The sequence below is a fragment of the Leucoraja erinacea genome, chromosome 18, assembly GCF_028641065.1.
Source record: "Leucoraja erinacea ecotype New England chromosome 18, Leri_hhj_1, whole genome shotgun sequence".
NCBI classification, from domain to species: domain Eukaryota; kingdom Metazoa; phylum Chordata; class Chondrichthyes; order Rajiformes; family Rajidae; genus Leucoraja; species Leucoraja erinaceus.
This window is the reverse complement of record NC_073394.1, coordinates 37,189,628-37,212,279: the sequence shown is the minus strand read 5'-3', so window position 1 is coordinate 37,212,279 and position 22,652 is coordinate 37,189,628. Positions and strand designations below refer to the sequence as shown.

The 22,652-nt window shown below is 44.0% G+C and overlaps 1 protein-coding gene across 1 annotated transcript in view; it reads right to left on the bottom strand.

The window, feature by feature from the left end:
- Nucleotides 1-22,652, bottom strand: part of madd (MAP-kinase activating death domain) — a 196,347-nt gene that overhangs the window by 5,588 nt on the left and 168,107 nt on the right. The window contains exons 34-35 of the mRNA XM_055649954.1: nucleotides 17,805-17,874; nucleotides 5,196-5,242 (exon numbers count right to left, since the gene is read on the bottom strand). Coding sequence (XP_055505929.1) covers nucleotides 5,196-5,242; nucleotides 17,805-17,874 — 117 coding nt within the window. The remainder of the gene's footprint in view (nucleotides 1-5,195; nucleotides 5,243-17,804; nucleotides 17,875-22,652) is intronic.

Below are 22,652 nucleotides of genomic sequence, written 5' to 3'. Positions count from 1 at the left end.
GGATATCGGAGGACAGGGGAGACTTTAAACTAGAATGGTTGGGGCGAGGGACTCAAATAGAGAAAGCTAGTAGACAGAATGGGAGGCAGGAAGCAGAAAAGGGAAGCACTCGGACACGAGGAGAAAGAAAAAAAAGGAAATAAACAGAGAATAAGAGGCTCTTAAATGTGCATATTTTAATGCTAGGAGCATTGTAAGAAAGGTGGATGAGCTTAGTCTGGATAGACACCTGGAAGTATGATGATGTGATTGGAAACTAAATATTCCAGGATTTCGTTGCTTCAGGTGTGATAGAATTGGAGGGGCAAGAGGTGGAGGTGTTGCATTGCTAGTCAGGGAAGATATTACAGCAGTGCTTTGGCAGGATAGATTGGAGGGCTCATCTCGGGAGGCTATTTGGGTGGAACTGAGAAGTGGGAAAGGTGTAGCAACACTTATAGGGGTGTATTATAGACCGCCAAATGGGGAATCAAGAATTGGAACAGCAAATATGTAAGGAGATAGCAGATATTAGTAGTAAGCACAAGGTAGTGATTGTGGGAGATTTCAACTTTCCACACATAGACTGGGAAACACATTCTGTAAATGGGCTGGATGGTTTGGAGTTTGTAAAATCAGTGCAGGATAGCTTTTTGCAGCAATACATAAAGGTACCTACTAGAGGAGGGGCAGTGCTGGACCTCCTGTTAGGAAATGAGACGGGACAGGTGGCGGAGGTATGCGTTGGGGAGCACTTCGGGTCCAGTGATCACAATATCATTAGTTTCAATATAATTATGGAGAGGGTCAGAACTGAACCTAGGGTTGAGATTTTTGATTGGAGAAAGGCTAACTTTGATGAGATGCGAAATGATTTAAAAGGAGTGAACTGGGACATTTTGTTTTATGGGAAGGATGTAGAAGAGAAATGGAGGACATTTAAAGGGGAAATTTTAAGAGTACAGAATCTTTATGTTCCTGTTCGGTTGAAAGGAAACAGTAAAAATTGGAAAGAGCCCAGGTTTTCAAGGGAAATTGGACATCTTGTTTGGAAAAAGAGGGAGATCTACAATAATTATAGGCAGCATGAAGTAAATGAGGTGCTTGAGGAGTAAATGTAAAAAGAATCTTAAGAAAGAAATTAGAAAAGCTAAAAGAAGATATGAGGTTGCTTTGGCAATTAAGGTGAAAGTAAATCCAAAGGGTTTCTACAGCTATATTAATAGCAAAAGGATAACGAGGGATAAAATTGGTCCATTGGAGAGACAGAGTGGACAGCTATCTGCAGAGCCAAAAGAGATGGGGGAGATATTGAACCATTTATTTTCTTCGGTATTCACCAAGGAGAAGGATATTGAATTATGTGAGGTAAGGGAAACTAGTAGAGTAGCTATGGATACTATGAGTTTCAAAGTAAAAGAAGTACTGACACTTTTGAGAAATATAAAAGTGGATAAGTCTCCAGATCCTGACAGGATATACCCTAGGACATTGAGGGAAGTTAGTATAGAAATAGCCGGGGCTATGACAGAAATATTTCAAATGTCATTAGAAACGGGAATAGTCCCCGAGGATTGGCGTACTGCGCATGTTGTTCCATTGTTTAAAAAGGGTTCTAAGAGTAAACCTAGCAATTATAGACCTGTTAGTTTGACTTCAGTGGTGGGCAAATTAATGGAAAAGATACTTAGAGATAATATATATAAGCATCTGGATGAACAGGGTCTGATTAGGAACAGTCAACATGGATTTGTGCCTGGAAGGTCATGTTTGACTAATCATCTTGAATTTTTTGAAGAGGTTACTAGGGAAATTGACGAGGGTAAAGCAGTGGATGTTGTCTATATGGACTTTAGTAAGGCCTTTGACAAGGTTCCTCATGGAAGGTTGGTTAAGAAGGTTCAACTGTTGGGTATAAATGCAGGAGTAGCAAGATGGATTCAACAGTGGCTGAATGGGAGAAGCCAGAGGGTAATGGTGGATGGCTGTTTGTCGGGTTGGAGGCAGGTGACTAGTGGGGTGTCTCAGGGATCTGTGTTGGGTCCTTTGTTGTTTGTCATGTACATCAATGATCTGGATGAAGGTGTGGTAAATTGGATTAGTTAGTATGCAGATGATACCAAGATAGGGGGTGTTGTGGATAATGAAGAGGATTTCCAAGGTCTACAGAGTGATTTAGGCCATTTGGAAAAATGGGCTGAAAGATGGCAGATGAAGTTTAATGCTGATAAATGTGAGGTGCTACACCTTGGCAGGACAAATCAAAATAGGACGTACATGGTAAATGGTAGGGAATTGAAGAATACAGTTGAACAGAGGGATCTGGGAATAACCGTGCATAGTTCCTTGAAGGTGGAATCTCATATAGATAGGGTGGTAAAGAAAGCTTTTGGTATGCTAGCCTTTATAAATCAGAGCATTGAGTATAGAAGCTGGGATGTGATGTTAAAATTGTACAAGGCATTGGTGAGACCAAATCTGGAGTGTGGTGTACAATTTTGGTTGCCCAATTATAGGAAGGATGTCAACAAAATAGAGAGAGTACAGAAGAGATTTACTAGGATGTTGCCTGGGTTTCAACAACTAAGTGACAGAGAAAGGTTGAATAAGTTAGGTCTTTATTCTCTGGAGCGCAGAAGGTTAAGGGGGGACTTGATAGAGGTCTTTAAAATGATGAGAGGGATAGACAGAGTTGATGTGGACAAGCTTTTCCATTTGAGAATAGGGAAGATTCAAACAAGAGGACATGACTTCAGAATTAAGGGACAGATGTTTAGGGGTAACCTAGTTTAGCGGGAACTTCTTTACTCAGAAAGTGGTAGCGGTGTGGAATGAGCTTCCAGTGGAAGTGGTGGAGGCAGGTTCGTTGGTATCATTTAAAAATAAATTGGATAGGCATATGGATGAGAAGGGAATGGAGGGTTATGGTATGAGTGCAGGCAGGTGGGACTAAGGGGAAAAAAGTTGTTCGGCACGGACTTGTAGGGCCAAGATGGCCTGTTTCCGTGCTGTAATTGTTATATGGTTATATGGACATAGGTTTAAGGAGAATGGGGAAAGGATTTAATAGGAATCAAAGGGGTAATTTTTTCACTGAAAGGCTGGAGGCTATATCAAGTGCTGTCAGAGGAGGTAGTTGAGGCAGGGACTATTGCAACATTTAAGAAACAATTAAGAAAGGTACATGGAAAGGACAGGTTTAGAGTATTATAGGCCAAATGCAGGCATGTGAGACTAGTGTAGATGAGACTTGTTGGCCAGTGTGGGCAAGTTAGGTTGAAGAGCCTGTTTCCATGCTGTGTGACTGCGTGGAAAAGCCTGGTAACTACAGGCCAGTGATCTTAACTTCTGTGTTCAGAAAGGGACTAAAGATTAATCTGAGATAAGGTACACATGCATTTAGATGGACAAGGGGTGATTAGGGATGGTCAGCATGTTGTTGTATATGGGAGGTCATATCATGAATCTGATTGAGTTTGTCACATACAAGACCAAAATGGTTGATGAGGGCAGTCGTAGATGTTGTATGTATGTATTTCAGCAAAGCATTCGACAAGGTTCCGCATGATAGGCTGCTCTGGAATGTCAGATCGCATCGGATCCCAGGAGAGCTAGCTTGATAGAAAATTGGCTTCATGTAAGGAAGCAGAGGGTAATGGTGGAAGATTGCTTTTCAGACCGGAGTCCTGTGACTAGTAGTGTGTCTCAGGGTTCAATGCTAGGTCCATTGATGTTTATTATCCATATCAATGATTTGGATGAAAACGTACCAGATATTATTAGCAAGTTTGCAGATGACATTAAAGTGGGTGGTATTGTAGATAGTGAAGATGGTTGTGAAAAATTGCAGCTGGATCTTGATCGGTTGGGCAAGTAGGCTGAGGAATGATTGATGGAATTTAATACAGAGAAACGTGAGGTGTTGTAATTTGGCAAATCTAACAAGGGCAGGACCGACACAGTGAATGATAGGGCTCTGGGAAGTGTTGCAGAGCAGGAGGATCTAGGAGTGCAGGTACCTAGTTCAGTGAAAGTTTCATCACAGGTAGATAGGGTGATCAAAAAAGCTTTTTGCACATTGGGCTTCATCAGTCCGAGTATTGAGTATAGAAGTTGGGAGATCATGTTATAGTTATACAAGACATTGGTGAGACCACATTTAGAGTATTATGTTCAGTTTTGGGGACCATGTAGTAGGAAAGATGTCAAGCTGGAAAGGGTGCAGGTAAGATTTATGAGGATGTTGCCAGGACTCGAGGACCTGAGCAATAGGGAGAGATTGAGCAGGCTTGGACTCTATTCCATGGAGCGCAGGAGGATGAGGGTGATCTTATAGAGGTGTACAAAAACATATGAGGAATAGATCAGGTAAATGCACAAAGTGTTTTGTTCAGAGTAGGGGACTCGAGAACCAGAAGATATTGGGTTAAGGTGAGGGATGAAAAATTTAATAGGAAACTGAGGGGTAACTATTTTACGCAAAGAGTGGTGGGTGTATGGAACGAGCTGCCGGAGGAAGTAGTTGAGGCAGGTACTATCACATGTTTAAGAAACATTTGCACTAGTACATGGATAGGATAGTTTTAGTCATGCCTACCATATTCTGTTGTGCTGAAGCAAAGCAAGAATCTCATTGTCCTATCTGGGACACATGACAATAAACTCTCTTGAATCTCTAGTGGGATATGGGCCAAATGCAGGCAGGTGGGACTTGTGTAGATGGGGCATGTTGGTCGGTGTGGGCAGGTTGGGTTGAAGGGCTTGTTTCCATGCTGTGTGACTATGAACTCTCATCTATATATAATCTGGCACCGATTCCCTGTAAAATAACATCCCAATAATTGGTAAGCCGAATCGCATGCTATTTATTCTACTGTCTATGTCATGCATCTATCATTCAGTACTTTATAAAATTCATTGTTGAATAGTATCAATTATGATATCCAATTTTTTGTTGTTATATTGTACAATTCAACAAGCAGGACTTCCTTTTTGTAATCCATGCTGGCTGTATTTCACCATACTTCCGACTCTATTAAACTTCTGAGTGAAAAGGGCAAGATCCCAATTAATAGGCAGGGACAGCTGCAAACGCAGAGCTAAGTGGAGTGTTACATCAATATCCTTTGTGCACCGCTAAAATTCATTGAATGTTTAACGGGAGTGAGAAGGGCAGAATCACATGATCAGTAACACCAGATAAAGAGCTTACTCACCATTGGGGTCTTGTACTTGTGAGTCACCACTTCGTTAGTTTGTGGAACTAAAACCAGACGAGCAAAAGACAAAACAGAAAGTTTAACCCAGGAACAGAGCATGCAATGCAATGCAAATGGAAACTGTGTGCCCACAGACAGGCACATCGTTTTTCACACATGTACAGATACACATACATACTGCATCCACAGTCTGCTGCATGTGAACACACATCTTTGCCTCTGTCTCTTACACTAATACAGTATCACAAACAGAAAAAGAAACAGATACAAGCACGCAAACAAGGACAGAATGTACAAACATGCACATACAGTGCCTGTCATAATGTTTGGGACAAAGACCCATGATTTATTTATTTGCCTCTGTACTCCACAATTTGAGATTTGTAAGAGAAAAACATGATTAAAGTGCACATTGTCAGATTTTATGAAAGGGTATTTTTATACATTTTGGTTTAACCATGTAGAAATTACAGCTGTGTTTCTACATTGTCTCCCCATTTCAGGGCACCATAATGTTTGGGACACATGGCTTCAGAGGTGTTTGTAATTGCTCAGGTGTGTTTAATTGCCTCGTTCATGCAGGTATAAGAGAGCTCTCAGCACCTAGTCTTTCCTCTAGTCTTTCTATCATCTTTGGAAACGTTTATTGCTGCTTATTAACAAGAGGGTCAAAGTTGTGCCAATGAAAGTTAAAAGTCATTACGAGACTGAGAAACAAGAATACAACTGTGAGAGACAACAGCCAAATCTTAGGCTTACCAAAATCAACCATTTGGAACATCATTAAGAAGAAAGAGAGCACTGATGAGCTTACTAATCGCAAAGGCCCGACGTTTGACCTCCACAGCTGACGACAAAATAATTCTCTCTATAATGAAGAAAAATCCCCAAACACCTGACCGACAGATCAGAAACACTCTTCAGGAGTCAGGTGTGGATTTGTCAATGACCACTGTCCGCAGAAGACTTTATGAACAGAAATACAGAGGCTACACTGCAAGATGCAAATCACTGGTTACACCGCAAAAATAGGATGGCCAGGTTATAGTATGCCAAGAAGTACTTAAAAGAACAACCACTTTCTGGAAAAGGGTCTTGTAGACAGATGAGATGAAGATTAATTTATATCAGAGTGATGGCAAGAGCAAAGTAACGAGGAGAGAAGGAACTGCACAAGATCCAAAGCACTCCCCCACGGTGGTGGGGGTGTTATGGCCTGGGCATGTGTGGCTGCTGAAGGTACTGGCTCACTTATCTTCATTGATGATACAACTGCTGACGGTAGTAGCGTAATGAATTCTGAAGTGTATAGACACATCCAATCTGCTCAAGTTTAAACAAATACCTGAAAACTCATTGGCCGGCGGTTCATTGTACAGCAAGTATATACTGCGAAAGCAACAAAGGAGTTTTTCAAAGCTACAAAATGGTAAATTCTTGTTTGGCCAAGTCAATCACTCGATCTGAACCCAATTGAGTTTGCCTTTTATATGCTGAAGAGAAAACTGAAGGGGCCTAGCCCCCAAAATAAGCGTAAGCTAAAGATGGCTGCAATACAGGCCTGGCAGAGCATCACTGGAGAAGACGCCCAGCAACTGGTGATGTCCATGAATCGCAGACTTCAAGCAGCCATGCATAGGGTATGCAACAAAATACTAAACATGACTGCTTTCACTTACATGACATTGCTGTTTCTCAAACATTATGGGTGCCCTGAAATGGGGACGGGGGACGGGGGGGACACTATGTATATACACTACTGTAATTTCTACATGGTGAATCGATAATCTATAAAAATGGCCTTTATCTGACAATGTGCTCTTTAACCACGTGTGATTTTTTTCTATTACAAATCTCAAATTGTGGACTACAGGGGCGAATAAATAAATAAATGAAGGGATTTTGTTCCAAACGTTATGGAGGGCACTGTATATCCCACTACCTACAAACACTGCATACCAGCACTCACTAAAGACTGTGATACACAGCAGATGGTAACACTGTAGCTATTTTACTGTTTGTAATCCAGAGAATTGAAAGTAGATCCGTACAAACCATGACTGCAACTGAAGAATTTATAAACATATAAACAAATCAATTAGTGTAAGTCTGCCAAAAGCCCCAAAAGCCTATTTAGCTCACCCATGCCACAGCAGACTCTGGTAAAATAAAAACTCAAAATGTTGGAAATGCTCAATGGGACAGACAGCATCTACATAGAGAGAAATTGAATCAAAGTTTCAGGTCAACGACGCTTCGTTGGAACTGAAAAAGTGAGACAAAAGTGCATGTTAGCAGAGAGAATAAAAGGGTGGTGCCAACACTGTCCTGACTGAGGATCAGCACCTCATCTTCTATCTGACGTATCGTCGTTCTGGGCACAATATTGAACTGAGTACGGGCGGCACAGTGGTGCAGCCAATTTGAATCAAGCAGTACACGAGTGTCCCCACATCCACCACGCTAAAGATTAACTCCCTTCACACCAGTGCACCATGGCTCTAGTGTGAAATATCTACAGTGTACATTGCAGCAATTCACCAAGGCTTCATTATCACTGTGAAATATGAGAGAACACCATGCTCTGGAACAGAGTTGACAGAGAATGTAATCTCTGTTCCATCATTGCCACTGTATCTAAATCATACTCCCTGCAAAAAGTACCACCTCGTATTTTCTCAGGACAGACGGCAGACATTCGAGAAGGGGATTCACCGCAACCTGGTCAAAGTCAATACGGACAGACATATTCTCACTCCATTTTAACCACTATGGTTATGTGTTCTAACAAATGCGGGGTGCACTGCTCAGACAATAGACAATAGGTGCAGGAGTTGGCCATTTGGCCCTTCGAGCCAGCATCGCCATTCAATGTGATTATGGCTGTTCATCCTCAATCAGTACCCCATTCCTGCCTTTTCCCCATATCCCCTGACTCCGCTATTTTTAAGAGCCCTATCTAGCTCTCTCTTGAAAGCATCCAGAGAACCTGCCTGGAGGCAGAGAATTCCACAGAGTGGAACGTACAGACATATGTATTGGCTTGAGTTGTCCTGTCAGTTCCAGATTTATTGTGATGCCAACATCTACATGATAGTGTGGACGACTACCCGAATATATCCAATCTATAAAATCCAATCGGGCTAATTACTTTTCCATTTGCTACCAACTGTGTTCACATCCTACAAATAAATTTTAAAAAATGGAAGAAACCAAAGTAAAATACACATACTTGCACATCAAGACCAAAATATTCCACACATGCACATGGATAGATGCACATAGTCTGGTTTGCCCAAAATGAGACTCTAGACTGAAGCTGTGGAACCAGACTCGATAAAGGGGAACAGATGTGTGGTTACAGCTATGTTTCAACCTGTCCTGGGCTGAGAGACGGGAGCAATGTCCTGCTAAAAGGAAAAGTCAGAAGTGGACAATAACTGTGCAGTAACAAATACAAATTAGAGCAGTTAGTGCGAGTACATCAGTGCAAGAATAAAATGTTATAAGTAGTTGCAGGGAGGAAGAGTTCAGGGTCATGAAGGGCAAGGAAAGTGGCTGGAGGGAAGGAGAATTGGAAGGAGATAGGTCGTGGGGTCCAAATGGAGACAGCGGATGGACGTAGGGAAGAATCAAGGTTGCGGGTATCAGAAGTAGCGGGAGAATTAGGTCATGGGTGCAGGTGGCGGTGGGTGGGAGGGGGAGAGGTTGTGGATGTAGGAGGGAGTGAATGATTAAGCAACTGGAGGGATCAAAAGAGTGTACGATGAAAGGAGGAATGGTGTGAGGAACAGGAGGGAGAGAGCAAGGAAAACAGAGAAAAGTGGGAACGCTCACAAGTGCCACAGGAGGAAGGGAGGGAGGCATGTGAGAGGGCGGTCGCGGGCACAGAAGGGAGTGGCTGTGCGAGAAAGAGGATGCCGGAAGTTTGGAGGGAGAGAGGGAGCGAGGCCGCAGGCACCAGAGGGAGTGAGCATGGTAGCATGTGGCGAAGGGAGTGAGCAGACAGCAGAGGGATGAAACGGCAGAGGATGAGAGCACCAGGGGAGGGAGGAAGGTGACAGAGGGAAGGGAGCCAAGGTTACAGACGTTAGAGGAAGGGAGGGAGCTGGTGCCGAAGGGAAGGAGGGATGGAGAGAGCAAAGTGACGGGCACCTGTAGGATGGAGGAAACTAAATTGGGGGGAGGGGAGCAGAGGTAGGGCGGGATTGAGGTCAGGCATCCCAGCACGAGGGAAGGAGCAAGGTTGCAGGCACCAGAGGAAAGGAGGAAGCAAGGTCGTGGGCACAAGAGTGATGGAGGGAGTTGGTCACTGGTGCCAGAAGTAGGGAGGAAGTGAGTTTGCAGGAACCAGAGTGAAGGTGGAAGTGTGTTTACAGATGGAGGGAAGGAGGGAGTGGGTGCCATTGGTGGGGATGAAGGGAGTTTGTGGGCACCAGAAAGAGGAATAGAACAAGGTTGTGGATGCCTGTGAGGGGGAGGGGGGGGGGGGGGGGGGGGGGTGAAGGAGTGAGGATACAGGTGCCAGGGGCAGGGAGGAAGGTTGATGGGATCATGTGAGCAAAGTTGTGGAACAAGAGCGAGGGAGGAAATGTTCAAGGGTGTCAAATGGAAGGAGAGAGCGAGGTCAAGGGGTCCAGATGGAGAGAGTGAGAGACCGAGATCCAGAGGGAGCAAGGTCGAGGTTCAAAAGGGAGAGCTGGAGGGAGCAAATTTGTGGGTGCCAAGAGAGGGTAAGATGTCTTGAGCCAAGAGGAAGAGAGGGAAGGAGTGAGGTTGCGGAATCCACGGAGAGGAAAGTACGAAGGGCGCTAATTTGCGGGTGGAGGAGAGTCAGAGAGGGCAAGGGTGGTAGAGAGAGGTAGTGAGGAGCAGGTTGCAGGGGTCAGAGAGAGGTAGTGAGGATGGTTGCAGGGAGTAGGAGGGAATAAGATTGAGGTTGCAGGAGACAGGTGGAGGGAGTGAGAAAAAGAAAGAGGGAGCAGGTGCACGATGGAGTGAGAGAGGGAGCGAGGTCGTGAGGAGGGAGCGATCCACTGTGAGAGAGAAAGTGAGGTAGCAGATGGCAAAGGAAGGGAGGGAGAGTGCGAGTGAGGTCATGAATGCCAGAGGTAGGGAGGAAGGAAGCAATGCTGCAGAGGCGAGAGTGCGAGGGAGTGCGCAAGGATGCGGGCACCAGAGTGAGGGAGGGACCGCGCGCCATCACGGGCATCAGACGCAGGGACTGGAAGCTGCAGGAGACAAATGGAGGGAGTGAGTGAGGAAGCGGATACCAGTGATTGGGCATTCGTGCCAGAGGGAGGGACCCCTCTGAACCCGACAGGGGGGATTAGGTGCGGGCGCCAGAGGTGAGCGAGGGCAAGGATTCCAGAGTGTGGAAGCAAGGTTCCAGGTGACAGGAAGAGGGTGGGTGGGAGGGTGTAGGTGCCAGCAAGAGGGAGGAAGTGAGATTGTGGGCGCCAGAGGGAGCTAGTTAGTGAAGGGGTGAGAACATGGGCAGCAGAGGAAGTGAGCAAGGGAGCTTGTAGATACCAGAGTTTGGGAAGGAGCAATGTCGCAGGAGCCAGATTGGGCACGAGCTCAATCGTCAATGGGATGGACGGAGGGAGCGAGATTGCTGGAGCCACAGGGAGAGGCGGTGCAGGCACCAAGGGAGGTCGTGGGGGGGAGGTCGTGGGGACCAGGGGGTCACGAGGGTTAGAGATGGGGGGGGGGTGGCTCACAGGGGCCAGAGGGGGAGATTGCGTGGTCCAGAGGTGAGGGAGGGTCGCGGGGGCCAGAGGGAGGGAGGTCGCGGGGAGGAAGAAAAGTGGGGGATGATTGGGTTCAGTAGAGAGGGAGTGGGATTTTAAATACAGGTGCACCACTGCTTTTCTGGCAACTGGTGATCCGGAACCCCACTGTAATCCAGACAAAATCCCCCCACCCCAACGGGGAGTCCTTCCGAAAATGTTGCGCCTAGGCCTGTTGAGGCGGATCCTGACCTCATCAGGACTTACGCAACAATCGACGGGTCAGGTATGCTGTCTGCGGCCGGGACATTGGAAATCCGGCCTGGTCAAAGCCGGCAGATCCGTTCCCATAGCCGACGTCCATGGCCGACTTTGCGGGCCAGTATCTCGGCCCTACAAAGCTTTGACCTCTGTTAGTCCGATAAAACAAATAATCCAGAAAGGATCTGAAACCAAGGGTGCCAGAAAATCAGTGGTGGACTTGAGACAAGCTGAGAGCAGGAGCTAAGTTATGAATTCCACTGTAAAATCAAAGAGTCCAAGGTATTAAAAGGCCATTTGGCCCTTTGCAGTTGTACCACCATTGCATAAGATTACGGATGAATGTCATGGTCATTATCTATTTCCTGCAGTAATCTCACACTTTTCAGTTTCCCTCACATCCAGAAATCTGTCGCTCATCAAACGACTACGTTTCCAGAGCTGATCTGGGTTGATAATTGCTAACAATCACCACACTCTCTCGTAGATTATCTATCTCTGGTCCAAAACCTGCGATGACTGGTTCATCCCTTCAGCATCTATTTGCTACACCCTTGCATTTGTTCTCCATTTCAATTCAAGGTGAGCTTTCTGAACCTCTCCTCATATGACAGTCTCACCATCTCAGGAACCATTCCAATGAAGTTCTGTTGTACTATTTGTATCACGTATTTCTGTTTTTAAGTACAAAATTCTCCAAGTACAATAGTCTCATCAAGGTCTTATGTAGTTCTAGTATGGACAGATGCAGAATATGATTGAAGAAACCCAACAATACAGAAATATCCAAAATAAATACCATAATCAAGAATGAATTAAAAAAGCTTTCATGCTTAATCCCCTTCAACTAAGCCAATTCAACCAGACTGAAGAAGGGTCTCAACCCCAAACGTCACCCATTCCTTCTCTCCATAGATGCTGCCTCACCCGCTGAGTTTCTCCAGCATTTTATGTCTACCAACCTGTCTCTACATTCTGCACTGCATCGTGCATACTTTAGAGAGCTATGACTATGAGGCAAGAAATTTGGGGCAATCTGAGGAAGAGCTTTTTCAGGCAGATAGGAGTAGAAGGATTTAACATTTCAGGTTCTAATCAAGGGTCATTGATGTCACCTGTTAACTCTGCTTCATTCTCCATGAATGCTTCCTGGCCTGCGAATGTTTCATTGCCTTTAATATACTCAACTCTCAGAAACTCATCAAACTTCAATATTAATATATTTAATATTTATAACTTGGCACATTGTCTATTTTTTGTTGTAGAAAGCGGCATATTCTGGACCTCTTCTGAAGAAATGTTTTCTAATTGCTATCCTAAACTTTTAAAAGCAGGTTCTTTAGTCTTAGACTCCCACTCTAACAGAAATATATACCCTTTAAAATTCCTTCAATTCTAAATCAAAGCAACTCCTCACTTTACCTGAATGCAAGCCTAATTTAACTAACTCTGATGAATCTGCATTGCACTGATCTAAATCCCGTTAGGCCCTTTCTTGTGCCATCTAGAAATACACACCAAATTCCAGATGACCTCTAAAAAAGCAGCACTTTCTATCACGAGAGCCCGACTTTCACCCCTTTATTTGGCCAACTGGCAGCAGCAATCTATTGTACAACCACAATAGCGCAGCAATTAATTTCTTCACCCTCAAATACCTAAATAGAACAAGCCTTAAGAACATATATCAGTCCAAGTATCTACTCAATCTCACTGATGTACAATAAAAAGGTAATCACTAAGCTGGAAAGAGCTCAGAAAAGATTTATGAGGATATTGCCAGGTTTCGAGGGTCTGAGTGATAGGAAGAGGCTGGGCAAGCTAGAATTGTATTCCTTGCAGGCTGAAAAGCCATCTTATAGAGGTGGGGAATCATGGTGAGAATTGATAGGGTTAATGCATTGTCTTTTACCCAGGGTAGGCGAATCAATAATTAATGGACACTGATTTAAGGTGAGAGGGGAAAGATGTAATAGGAACTTGAGGGGCAACCTTTTCACTCAGAGAGTGATGGGTGTATAGAATGGGCTGTCAGATGAGGTAGTTGAGGCACATGGACAGGTAAGGTTTAGAGAATATGGGCCAAACCTTCCATGAAGCCAATTCTTTATCCTGTCAGCTCTGACCCACTGAATCCGTGATCTAACCTTCCAGAGTAGCTACCACATCAAACTTTATCAAAGGTCTTGCTGAAATTCAATGTCGACAACCTTGTTCTCATCAATCTTCTTGTTACTTCTTAAAAACACTGAATCAAATTCCTGAGACACAATCTCCCACATACATAACCATGCTGACCATCCCTAATTAGCCCCTGACTATTCAAATGTGTATATATTGTATCCCTCAGAATGCTTTCCAGTAACTTAGCTACTAAAGATGTCCAGTTCACTGCTCTATAGTTCCCAAATATTCCCTTGCAACCATTCATAAAAGGAGGCAGAACATTAGCCATCCTCGGGTCATTTGGCACTTCAACCGTGTATAACTATGATTCATATAGCACAGCCAGGGCTCTTCCAATTTCTTCTCTAGCTTCCCGCAAGGTCCTCAGATATATCTGATCAGGCCCGGGTGATTTATCTACTTTCAAGTGACTGAGAATGTCGAGCATATCCTCATCTTAAACAACTTAAATGTAGATGGGCAGGAAGGACTGCACATACTTGTTTAAACCGAAGATAGACACAAAAAGTTGGAGTAACTCAGCGGGTCAGACAGGATCTCTGGAGAAAAGGATTAGAGGACGTTTCGGGTCGAGACCCTTTTTCAGATGGGTTGTTAATACGTTTTCTGGCGACACCAAATTGGTGAAGTTGCAGACAAGGAGGTTGGTTGCCAAAGGGTACACCGGGATATAAATGAGCTAAAGAAATGGGCAGAGAAATGAAAGATGGAGTTTAATCCAAGCAAGTGCCAGGTGTTGGACCTTTTGTGGCGGAATGTAAGGATTTACTATGTTTTCTTTGTGAAACAATTAGGAGAGAAAATTGAAAGCATAGTTGTTTCTTTCACGATGCAGGGACAAGATGGGAAAGAGTGTTCACCACTCACAATGCCATTCGTGGCCGATTGGGGAATTTCAACTGAGCTGTTGTAATTTGGTCCGGATTATAGGGGTGAACGGACCATCAGCTGCTAGAAAATCGATGTTCAACCTGTATATAAAACTACAAGAGACAGCGAAAGAGTAAACCCAGACAGCTTTAAGAACATATATCAGTCCAAGTACCTACTCAATCTCACTGATGTACAATAAAAAGGTAATCACTAAGCTGGAAAGAGCTCAGAAAAGATTTATGAGGATATTGCCAGGTTTCGAGGGTCTGAGTGATAGGAAGAGGCTGGGCAAGCTAGAATTGTATTCCTTGCAGGCTGAAAAGTCATCTTATAGAGGTGGGGAATCATGGTGAGAATTGATAGGGTTAATGCATTGTCTTTTACCCAGGGTAGGCGAATCAATAATTAATGGACACTGATTTAAGGTGAGAGGGGAAAGATGTAATAGGAACTTGAGGGGCAACCTTTTCACTCAGAGAGTGATGGGTGTATAGAATGGGCTGTCAGATGAGGTAGTTGAGGCACATGGACAGGTAAGGTTTAGAGAATATGGGCCAAACCTTCCATGAAGCCAATTCTTTATCCTGTCAGCTCTGACCCACTGAATCCGTGATCTAACCTTCCAGAGTAGCTACCACATCAAACTTTATCAAAGGTCTTGCTGAAATTCAATGTCGACAACCTTGTTCTCATCAATCTTCTTGTTACTTCTTAAAAACACTGAATCAAATTCCTGAGACACAATCTCCCACATACATAACCATGCTGACCATCCCTAATTAGCCCCTGACTATTCAAATGTGTATATATTGTATCCCTCAGAATGCTTTCCAGTAACTTAGCTACTAAAGATGTCCAGTTCACTGCTCTATAGTTCCCAAATATTCCCTTGCAACCATTCATAAAAGGAGGCAGAACATTAGCCATCCTCGGGTCATTTGGCACTTCAACCGTGTATAACTATGATTCATATAGCACAGCCAGGGCTCTTCCAATTTCTTCTCTAGCTTCCCGCAAGGTCCTCAGATATATCTGATCAGGCCCGGGTGATTTATCTACTTTCAAGTGACTGAGAATGTCGAGCATATCCTCATCTTAAACAACTTAAATGTAGATGGGCAGGAAGGACTGCACATACTTGTTTAAACCGAAGATAGACACAAAAAGTTGGAGTAACTCAGCGGGTCAGACAGGATCTCTGGAGAAAAGGATTAGAGGACGTTTCGGGTCGAAACCCTTTTTCAGATGGGTTGTTAATACGTTTTCTGGCGACACCAAATTGGTGAAGTTGCAGACAAGGAGGTTGGTTGCCAAAGGGTGCACCGGGATATAAATCAGCTAAAGAAATGGGCAGAGAAATGAAAGATGGAGTTTAATCCAAGCAAGTGCCAGGTGTTGGACCTTTTGTGGCGGAATGTAAGGATTTACTATGTTTTCTTTGTGAAACAATTAGGAGAGAAAATTGAAAGCATAGTTGTTTCTTTCACGATGCAGGGACAAGATGGGAAAGAGTGTTCACCACTCACAATGCCATTCGTGGCCGATTGGGGAATTTCAACTGAGCTGTTGTAATTTGGTCCGGATTATAGGGGTGAACGGACCATCAGCTGCTGGAAAATCGATGTTCAACCTGTATATAAAACTACAAGAGACAGCGAAAGAGTAAACCCAGACCTTTTTCTCACGATGGAAATGTCAAATACATGTGGGCCTTGCCTAAAGTTTTAAGGAGATGGCTGGGGCATGTTTTTTTCTCCAATAGAGCGGTGTGTGCTTGGAATGAGTTGTCCGCTGCACACAGAGAAGTAGATACGAATGTTGCATTTCAGAGTCTTTTAGAAATGACAGAGAGGGCAGGCAGAGGTTAACTTGGCATCATGTTAGGCATAGACCTTGTGGGCCAAAGGTCCCATTCCTGTGCTGTTCTGTACTGTTCCACATGAAGGGATCTACACTCGAAATGGAATATTCCATTCCTCCTCTTGTGGAAAAGGTGTAGATAGAACTTCATCAAGAGGTAGATAGAACTTCATCACTTCAAGTGGTTCCCACTTGCCAACAACATGCATTCCTTTACAACAGAGATGTGAGGACCAAGTTACATTGTGGGCTCTTCCCATTTGGACCATATCCGTTTCAACCCTGTTTATCCATTTATATGTCCAAATATCTCTTTAAAGTCGTATTCGTATCCACTTCTATATCTTCCACAGCCAGCTCATTCCCCTTACATTTCAGTGAAAAAGTTGCCTGTGGTTCCTCTTAAATCTCTTCCCTTTTACCTTAATCCTAGGCCTCTAGTTTTAAAATCCTCTACTTTGGGGGAAAAAGATTGTCAAGTGTTCACTTTATCCATGTCCGTCATAATTTTAGACACAAAATGCTAGAGTAATTCAGCAGGACAGGCAGCATCTCTGGACAGAAGGAATGAGTGACATTTCGGGTCGAGATCCTTCTGTCTGAAGAAGGGACTCGACCCGAAAGCAAGTGTTCACTTTATCCATGTCCGTCATGATTTTAGACACAAACTGCTAGAGTAATTCAGCAGGACAGGCAGCATCTCTGGAGTGGAGGAATGAGTGACATTTCAGGACGAGATTCTTCCGTCTGAAGAAGGGACTCGATGCGAAACGTCACCCATTCCTTCTCTCCAGGTTGCTCCATGAGTTACTCCGACATTTTGTATCTAACTTCAGTTTAAACCTGTAGTTCCCTCCTACACTCCTTCATGATTTTGTACACTTCAATAAGGTCACCCCGCAGCCTCCTACACTCCAAAGAAAGAAATTCCAGCCTATCCAACCGCTCCCTATAATTCAAGCCCACATGTCCAGGTAACATCCCGGTGAATCTTTTCTGCACTCATTCCAATTTAAAGGTATCCATCCTGTGGTCGGGTAACCAGAATATGAGGAATGACAACACTCATCACCATACCACTAGTCACTGGAATAAAACAAAACTCGCTGATGTTAGAAGACTTGTAGAAGTGAAAGGACTAAGGTATACAGTGAGCAGACAGACTGAAGAGTGAAATGGTAAGTTTATTTGATGTGAAAGATTAGTGCAAACAATATGTCAGTCTCTGAGCTGGGAGAAAACTACATTCCTCTCATTTTTAATTCTGAACTTGTTGGAATACTCTAATTTTTCTATTTTGTACTCTTGTACATTCCTCCTAATGAACTCACGAAAATTTGGACCAGAGATGCTATTTGGGAGGATCCACTGTCATTGTATTATATTGATCTTGGAGTCTGTTTCTATTATTGGGACTGAAACATTAAAACCATCAAATTGATCCTACCCAAAGCAGTTGCCAGTCAAACGGTACACCCACTCACCACATGCTGATCTCACTGAGAACTCTCCAAACATCCGAGAGGCTCTGAACCTAAACTTCCCACAGCATGCGTGTAAAGTCCATCTCTTATGGCTGCGGCTGCACGTCTCTCCATGCTTGCTCCCACCCTTCTGAAGGAGTGTCTCTGCCACTTTCATGTTTGCGTGATGATTGTACCTGGCATGGAGCCAATATTAAACATTTAATTACCAAATTCTTCCAGGACAAAGACTCCTCTGACTGTATTGCACTTTTTAATGTGACTCAGTTCAATGAAAACCTGAAAATAAACAAAAAGGAAAGGCCATTAGCCAAGATGCTAACCAAAATCCAGGAAAAAAATGTATATATATATTAATATTATATATATAATATATATTATATATATATAAATTAAAATGTTTAATGTCACAGCAGATCTAGCAGAGCATGTAATAAATAAAAAATACAAATCCCACAATCTGCTGCCACAAAGCAAAACTAAAAGTATGAGAAATTATCGCTAAGAAGCAAAGACAGCAGTAGACTGGTACCTTCCACTCCTTGCAGGAGGAGAAAGCATGGAAGAGAAATGGTTGGAATTAATATTGGGCACACTAGGAAACACTCACCCACGCACTGCACTCTCCTACTCTCGTTCATGCTGTGACAAGCACAGGGAGACAGTAATATCAAGTGTTGAATGCCAATATACTAACCCTTCCCATGTTATATTTATGTATAGTCCTATCCATTTGGCATCAGCTGTGTGAATATGCATCCATATCCCATCGTAAGGAAAGCATACACAATCACGCCAAAATGTTACGTTTAACCTAACAGTACAAGTACAAATGTAGAAAGACACTACACATTTTCCACCAGGTGGCGCCAGCAATGGCTGCCTCGCTAACAGTCTCTGTCCATTCCTTCTTTGTTGTTTCAATAGTATGTGTTAAATCTATGTTTTAGAGTACTTTAGCTTGTTTTATGTGGGGGTTGTGGGTGGGAGAAACCTTTTTAATCTCTTACCTCGACGGATATGCGTTTATTTTTCCGTATCGTATCTCTGTCTGCACTGTGGCCTAACATCGAGGAGTTGGCGGTCTCTTGCTGGAGATCGATTTGCGAGAGCCAACCACGGGAGCCTGCGGACTTTAACATCGTGAAGCTCACGGTCCCTGGTTAGAGACCGACTTCGGGAGCTCCAAGCCGCAGGAGCTTCGACCGCCCCGACGGGGAGGGGGCTTCGACCGCTCCGACGCAGGAGCTTCGACCGCCGGCTGCGGAAGCTTCAATCGGCCTGACGGTTCGACTGCCCCGACCGCGGGAGATTAAAGAGGGAAGAAGATTGGACTTTATTCCTTTCCATCCCAGTGAAAAATGTGGGGAATCCACTGTGGTGGATGTTTATGTTAACTTTTATGTAGTTGTGAGTCTTGTTACTATTTTTTAAAATTTGGCTGCATGGTAATTCGAATATCACTGAACCTTAATTTGGTATACGTGACAATAAAAGACCTTTAATACATAAACATCACATCTGCCTCTCCATGTTACGTGATATCCAAGTGTGTTATAAGCCCTTTAAACGGTGCTGCTTTCTCTTGATGGATGATCTATCCAGTTTCCCGTACCTTGCAACATCGCTCCATATCACCCTCCCCTGCTAACTTTATACATGCATTCAGGAGCTACTTGAAGGGCGAGCAGCACAATGCACATAAATCACCTGGTCCAGATGGGATGCATCCAAGCTTGGCAAGGGAAGTGAGAGGGGAAAGTAGCAGAGGCCCTGGTCACAATCTTCCAGGCAGCTATAGCTTCAAGAGTAGTTACCTGGGGACTGGAAAACTGCAAATTTTACACCCTGGCTCAGAAATGGGTGGAGGAATAAACCATGTAGATTATTTAGGAAAAATAAGAATTCACAGCCACTGGATATATGGACTGCTTCGATATCCCAGTATGGAAGTTAAAGGCAAATTGTGCCCAATAATTGAAGAATTTTGTGATAAAGTTAATACAAGAAGCCAATGGGGAAATGCAGCTGAAATGGTACATATAGATTTGCAGAAGTCATTAGAAAAGAGTCATGTCATCAAGATTGAAGGCCGTGGAACAAATGGGGCACAAACCGCATGGATAGAAAATGGGCTAAGTGACAGGAATTTGCATAATAGTACAAGGTTGTTTTCAGGGTAGGTGGGAAGTGTATACTGGTTTCCCCAGGGATCAGTACTTTCCTTCATATATGTTGATGTTGGATTTTAGAGTAGAGGGTACAATATTTAAATCTTGCAAATGACTAAAAGACGTAGTGAACTGTGATATCAAACTTCACAGATACTAACAGAGCCATGTGGAATAGATGGATAGGTGGAAGATGAAATTTAATGCTAAGAAGTACAAGTGGTTGGAAGTTTGGTATGAGGAATGAAACACTGAATAAACAAGAGAGCACAAGAACAGAGAGATCTTGGGCAACATGCCCACAGTTTGTTTAAAGTGCAGAACAGGTGGAGAAAGTAAAAGCAAACAGGATCCTAGGCTTGGTAAATAAAGCCACAAGTAATGATGAACTGTCATAAAACCCAGGCCCAGCCACATCTGATGTATCGTCTCCATTTCTACACACCACAATTCAGTAAAGACATGGAGGCTTCGGAGAGGTTGTAAAAAAGATTATAGAGTCAGAGTTGTGTAGCAGAGAGACAGGCTCTTCAGCCCACTGCATCTATGCCGGCCATCATCCCTATTTACACCGATCCCACGCCTGCAATAATTCCAAATCCCTCTATGCCTTGCCCATTCAAGTACCTATAAAAATGACGCATAAATTATGTTACTATTCCTGCCTCCATCATCTCCTATGGCAACTCATTCAGGATAGTCACCACTCTCTATGTGAACATTTACCCCTTAGATTCCGTTCAGATCATCTCCCTTTCATCTTATACTATGCACTAATTTTAGACACTCACAACATGTGAAACATACTATCTATCTACCCACTTGAAGCCTCCCATAATTTAATATACTTCAACTACGTCATCTCTCAACCACCTTTGCTCCAGAGAAAATAGACCTGGTCTATGCAACGATAAACACAAAATGCTGAAGTAACTCAGGTCAGGCAGCATCTCTGGAGAAAATGGATAGGTGCCGTTTCGTGTCGGGACCCTTTTTCAGACTGATTATAGCAGGAAGATTGGGGGGGAAAAAAACTGGAAGCGAAGAAAAAACAGGACACATCTCGGCCGGCAACAGATGCCCTCAGGCAGGGAGGTTCCCTGATAGACTACCTCGTTCCATTCTTTCATCATATGACAGTCCCGCCATCCCGGGAATTAACCTCGTGAACCTACACAGCACTCCCTCAATAGCCCTTCCTCAAATTTGGGGACCGAAACTGCACACAATACTACAGGTGTGGTCTCACCAGGGCCCTGTACAACTGCAGAAGGACCTCTTTGCTCCTATACTCAACTCATCTTGTTATGAAGGCCAACATGCCATTAGCTTTCTTCATTGCCTGCTGTGGGGAGGGAGGGGTTTGAATAGTAAGGGATGAGTAAACAAATGAGTTGTAGAAGGAGCGGTCTCAGCAGATGTGGGAAAGGGGTGAGGATGGGAAGATGTAATTAGTGATGCCATGACATTGGAGGCGATGGAAATGTCAGAGGATGAGGTGTTGGATGTAGAGGCTGGTGGAGTGAAAGGTGAGGAAAAGGGCAACTCTGTTCCTGTTGCGTCTGTGGGGAGGTGGAGAAGTACGTCACACACTGGCGACACATATGAGGGACCCATGTATGACAGAAGGGGGAGACCCACTTGTACTAAACAATGAGAACATCTCAGATGTATGGGAATCCTCATCTTGGGAGGAGATGCAGCAGAAACAGAAACATTGACAGTAGGGAATACCTTCCTTGCAAGAGCCAAGGTGGGAAGAAGTATAGTCCAGATAACTGTGGCAGTCAGTAGATTTGTAGTAGACGTCAGTCGATAGTATGTCTCCCGTGATGGAGACAGATAGATCAAGAAAGGGGAGAGAGGTGTTAGTGGTATTCCAGATGAATTTCAAGGCAGGGTGGAAGTTCATGGTGAAGTTAATAAAGTCCATGAGTTCTGCACGGGTACAGGAGGTAGCCCCGATGCAGTCACCGATATAGCGAAGAACGAGTTTGGGGATAGGACCAGTGTCGTTTGGAACAAGGACTGTTCGTAGTAACCAACAAAAAGGCAAGCATAACTGGGGTCCATGTGTGTTCCCATGGCTACACCTTTAATGGAGAAAGTGGGAGGAGTAGAAAGTGGTACCTTCTCCTGCAAACACTGGAGATGTAACACCTGCCATATACCTCCAACTTCACCTCCATCGAGGGACCCCAGCAGTCCTTCCAGGTGAGGCAGAGGTTCTCATGCACTTCCTCTAATCTCATCCACTGCATCTGGTATTCTGATGTGGTGTGATTTGGTTTGGTTTATTGTCAGGTTTACCAAGGTACAGTGGTGATAAGCTTTCTGTGGCGTGCTAACCAGTCAGTGGAAAGACTATACATGATTACAATTGAGCTGTCCACAGTGTACAGATACATGATGAAGGGAATAATGTTTAGTGCAAGATAATATCCAGCAAGGTCCGATTAAAGATAGTCCAAGGGTCTCTAATGAGGTAGCAGCAGTTCAGGACTGCTCTCCAGTTATTGACAGGATGTTTCAGTTGCTCATAACAGCTGGGAAGAAACTATCCCTGATTCTGGAGGTGTGCGTTTTCACTTCTGTACCCTTGCCCAATGGGAGAAGAGGAAGTTACCAGGATGAGACTTGTACTTGATTATGCTGATGGCCTTGCAGAGGCAGTGTGAAGTGTAGTCAATGGAAATGCCATTTCTCCAGCTTGGATGGAGCTGTTCCCAAACCATGCCATGATGCATCCTGAAAAAAATGCTTTTTACGGCGCATCTGTAGACGTTGGTGAGAGTTGTTAGGGACTTATCGAATTTCCTAAGCCTTCGATGGAAGTAGAGGTGTAGTTGTGCTTTCTTGGCAATTGCTTCGATGTGGCTAGTCCCG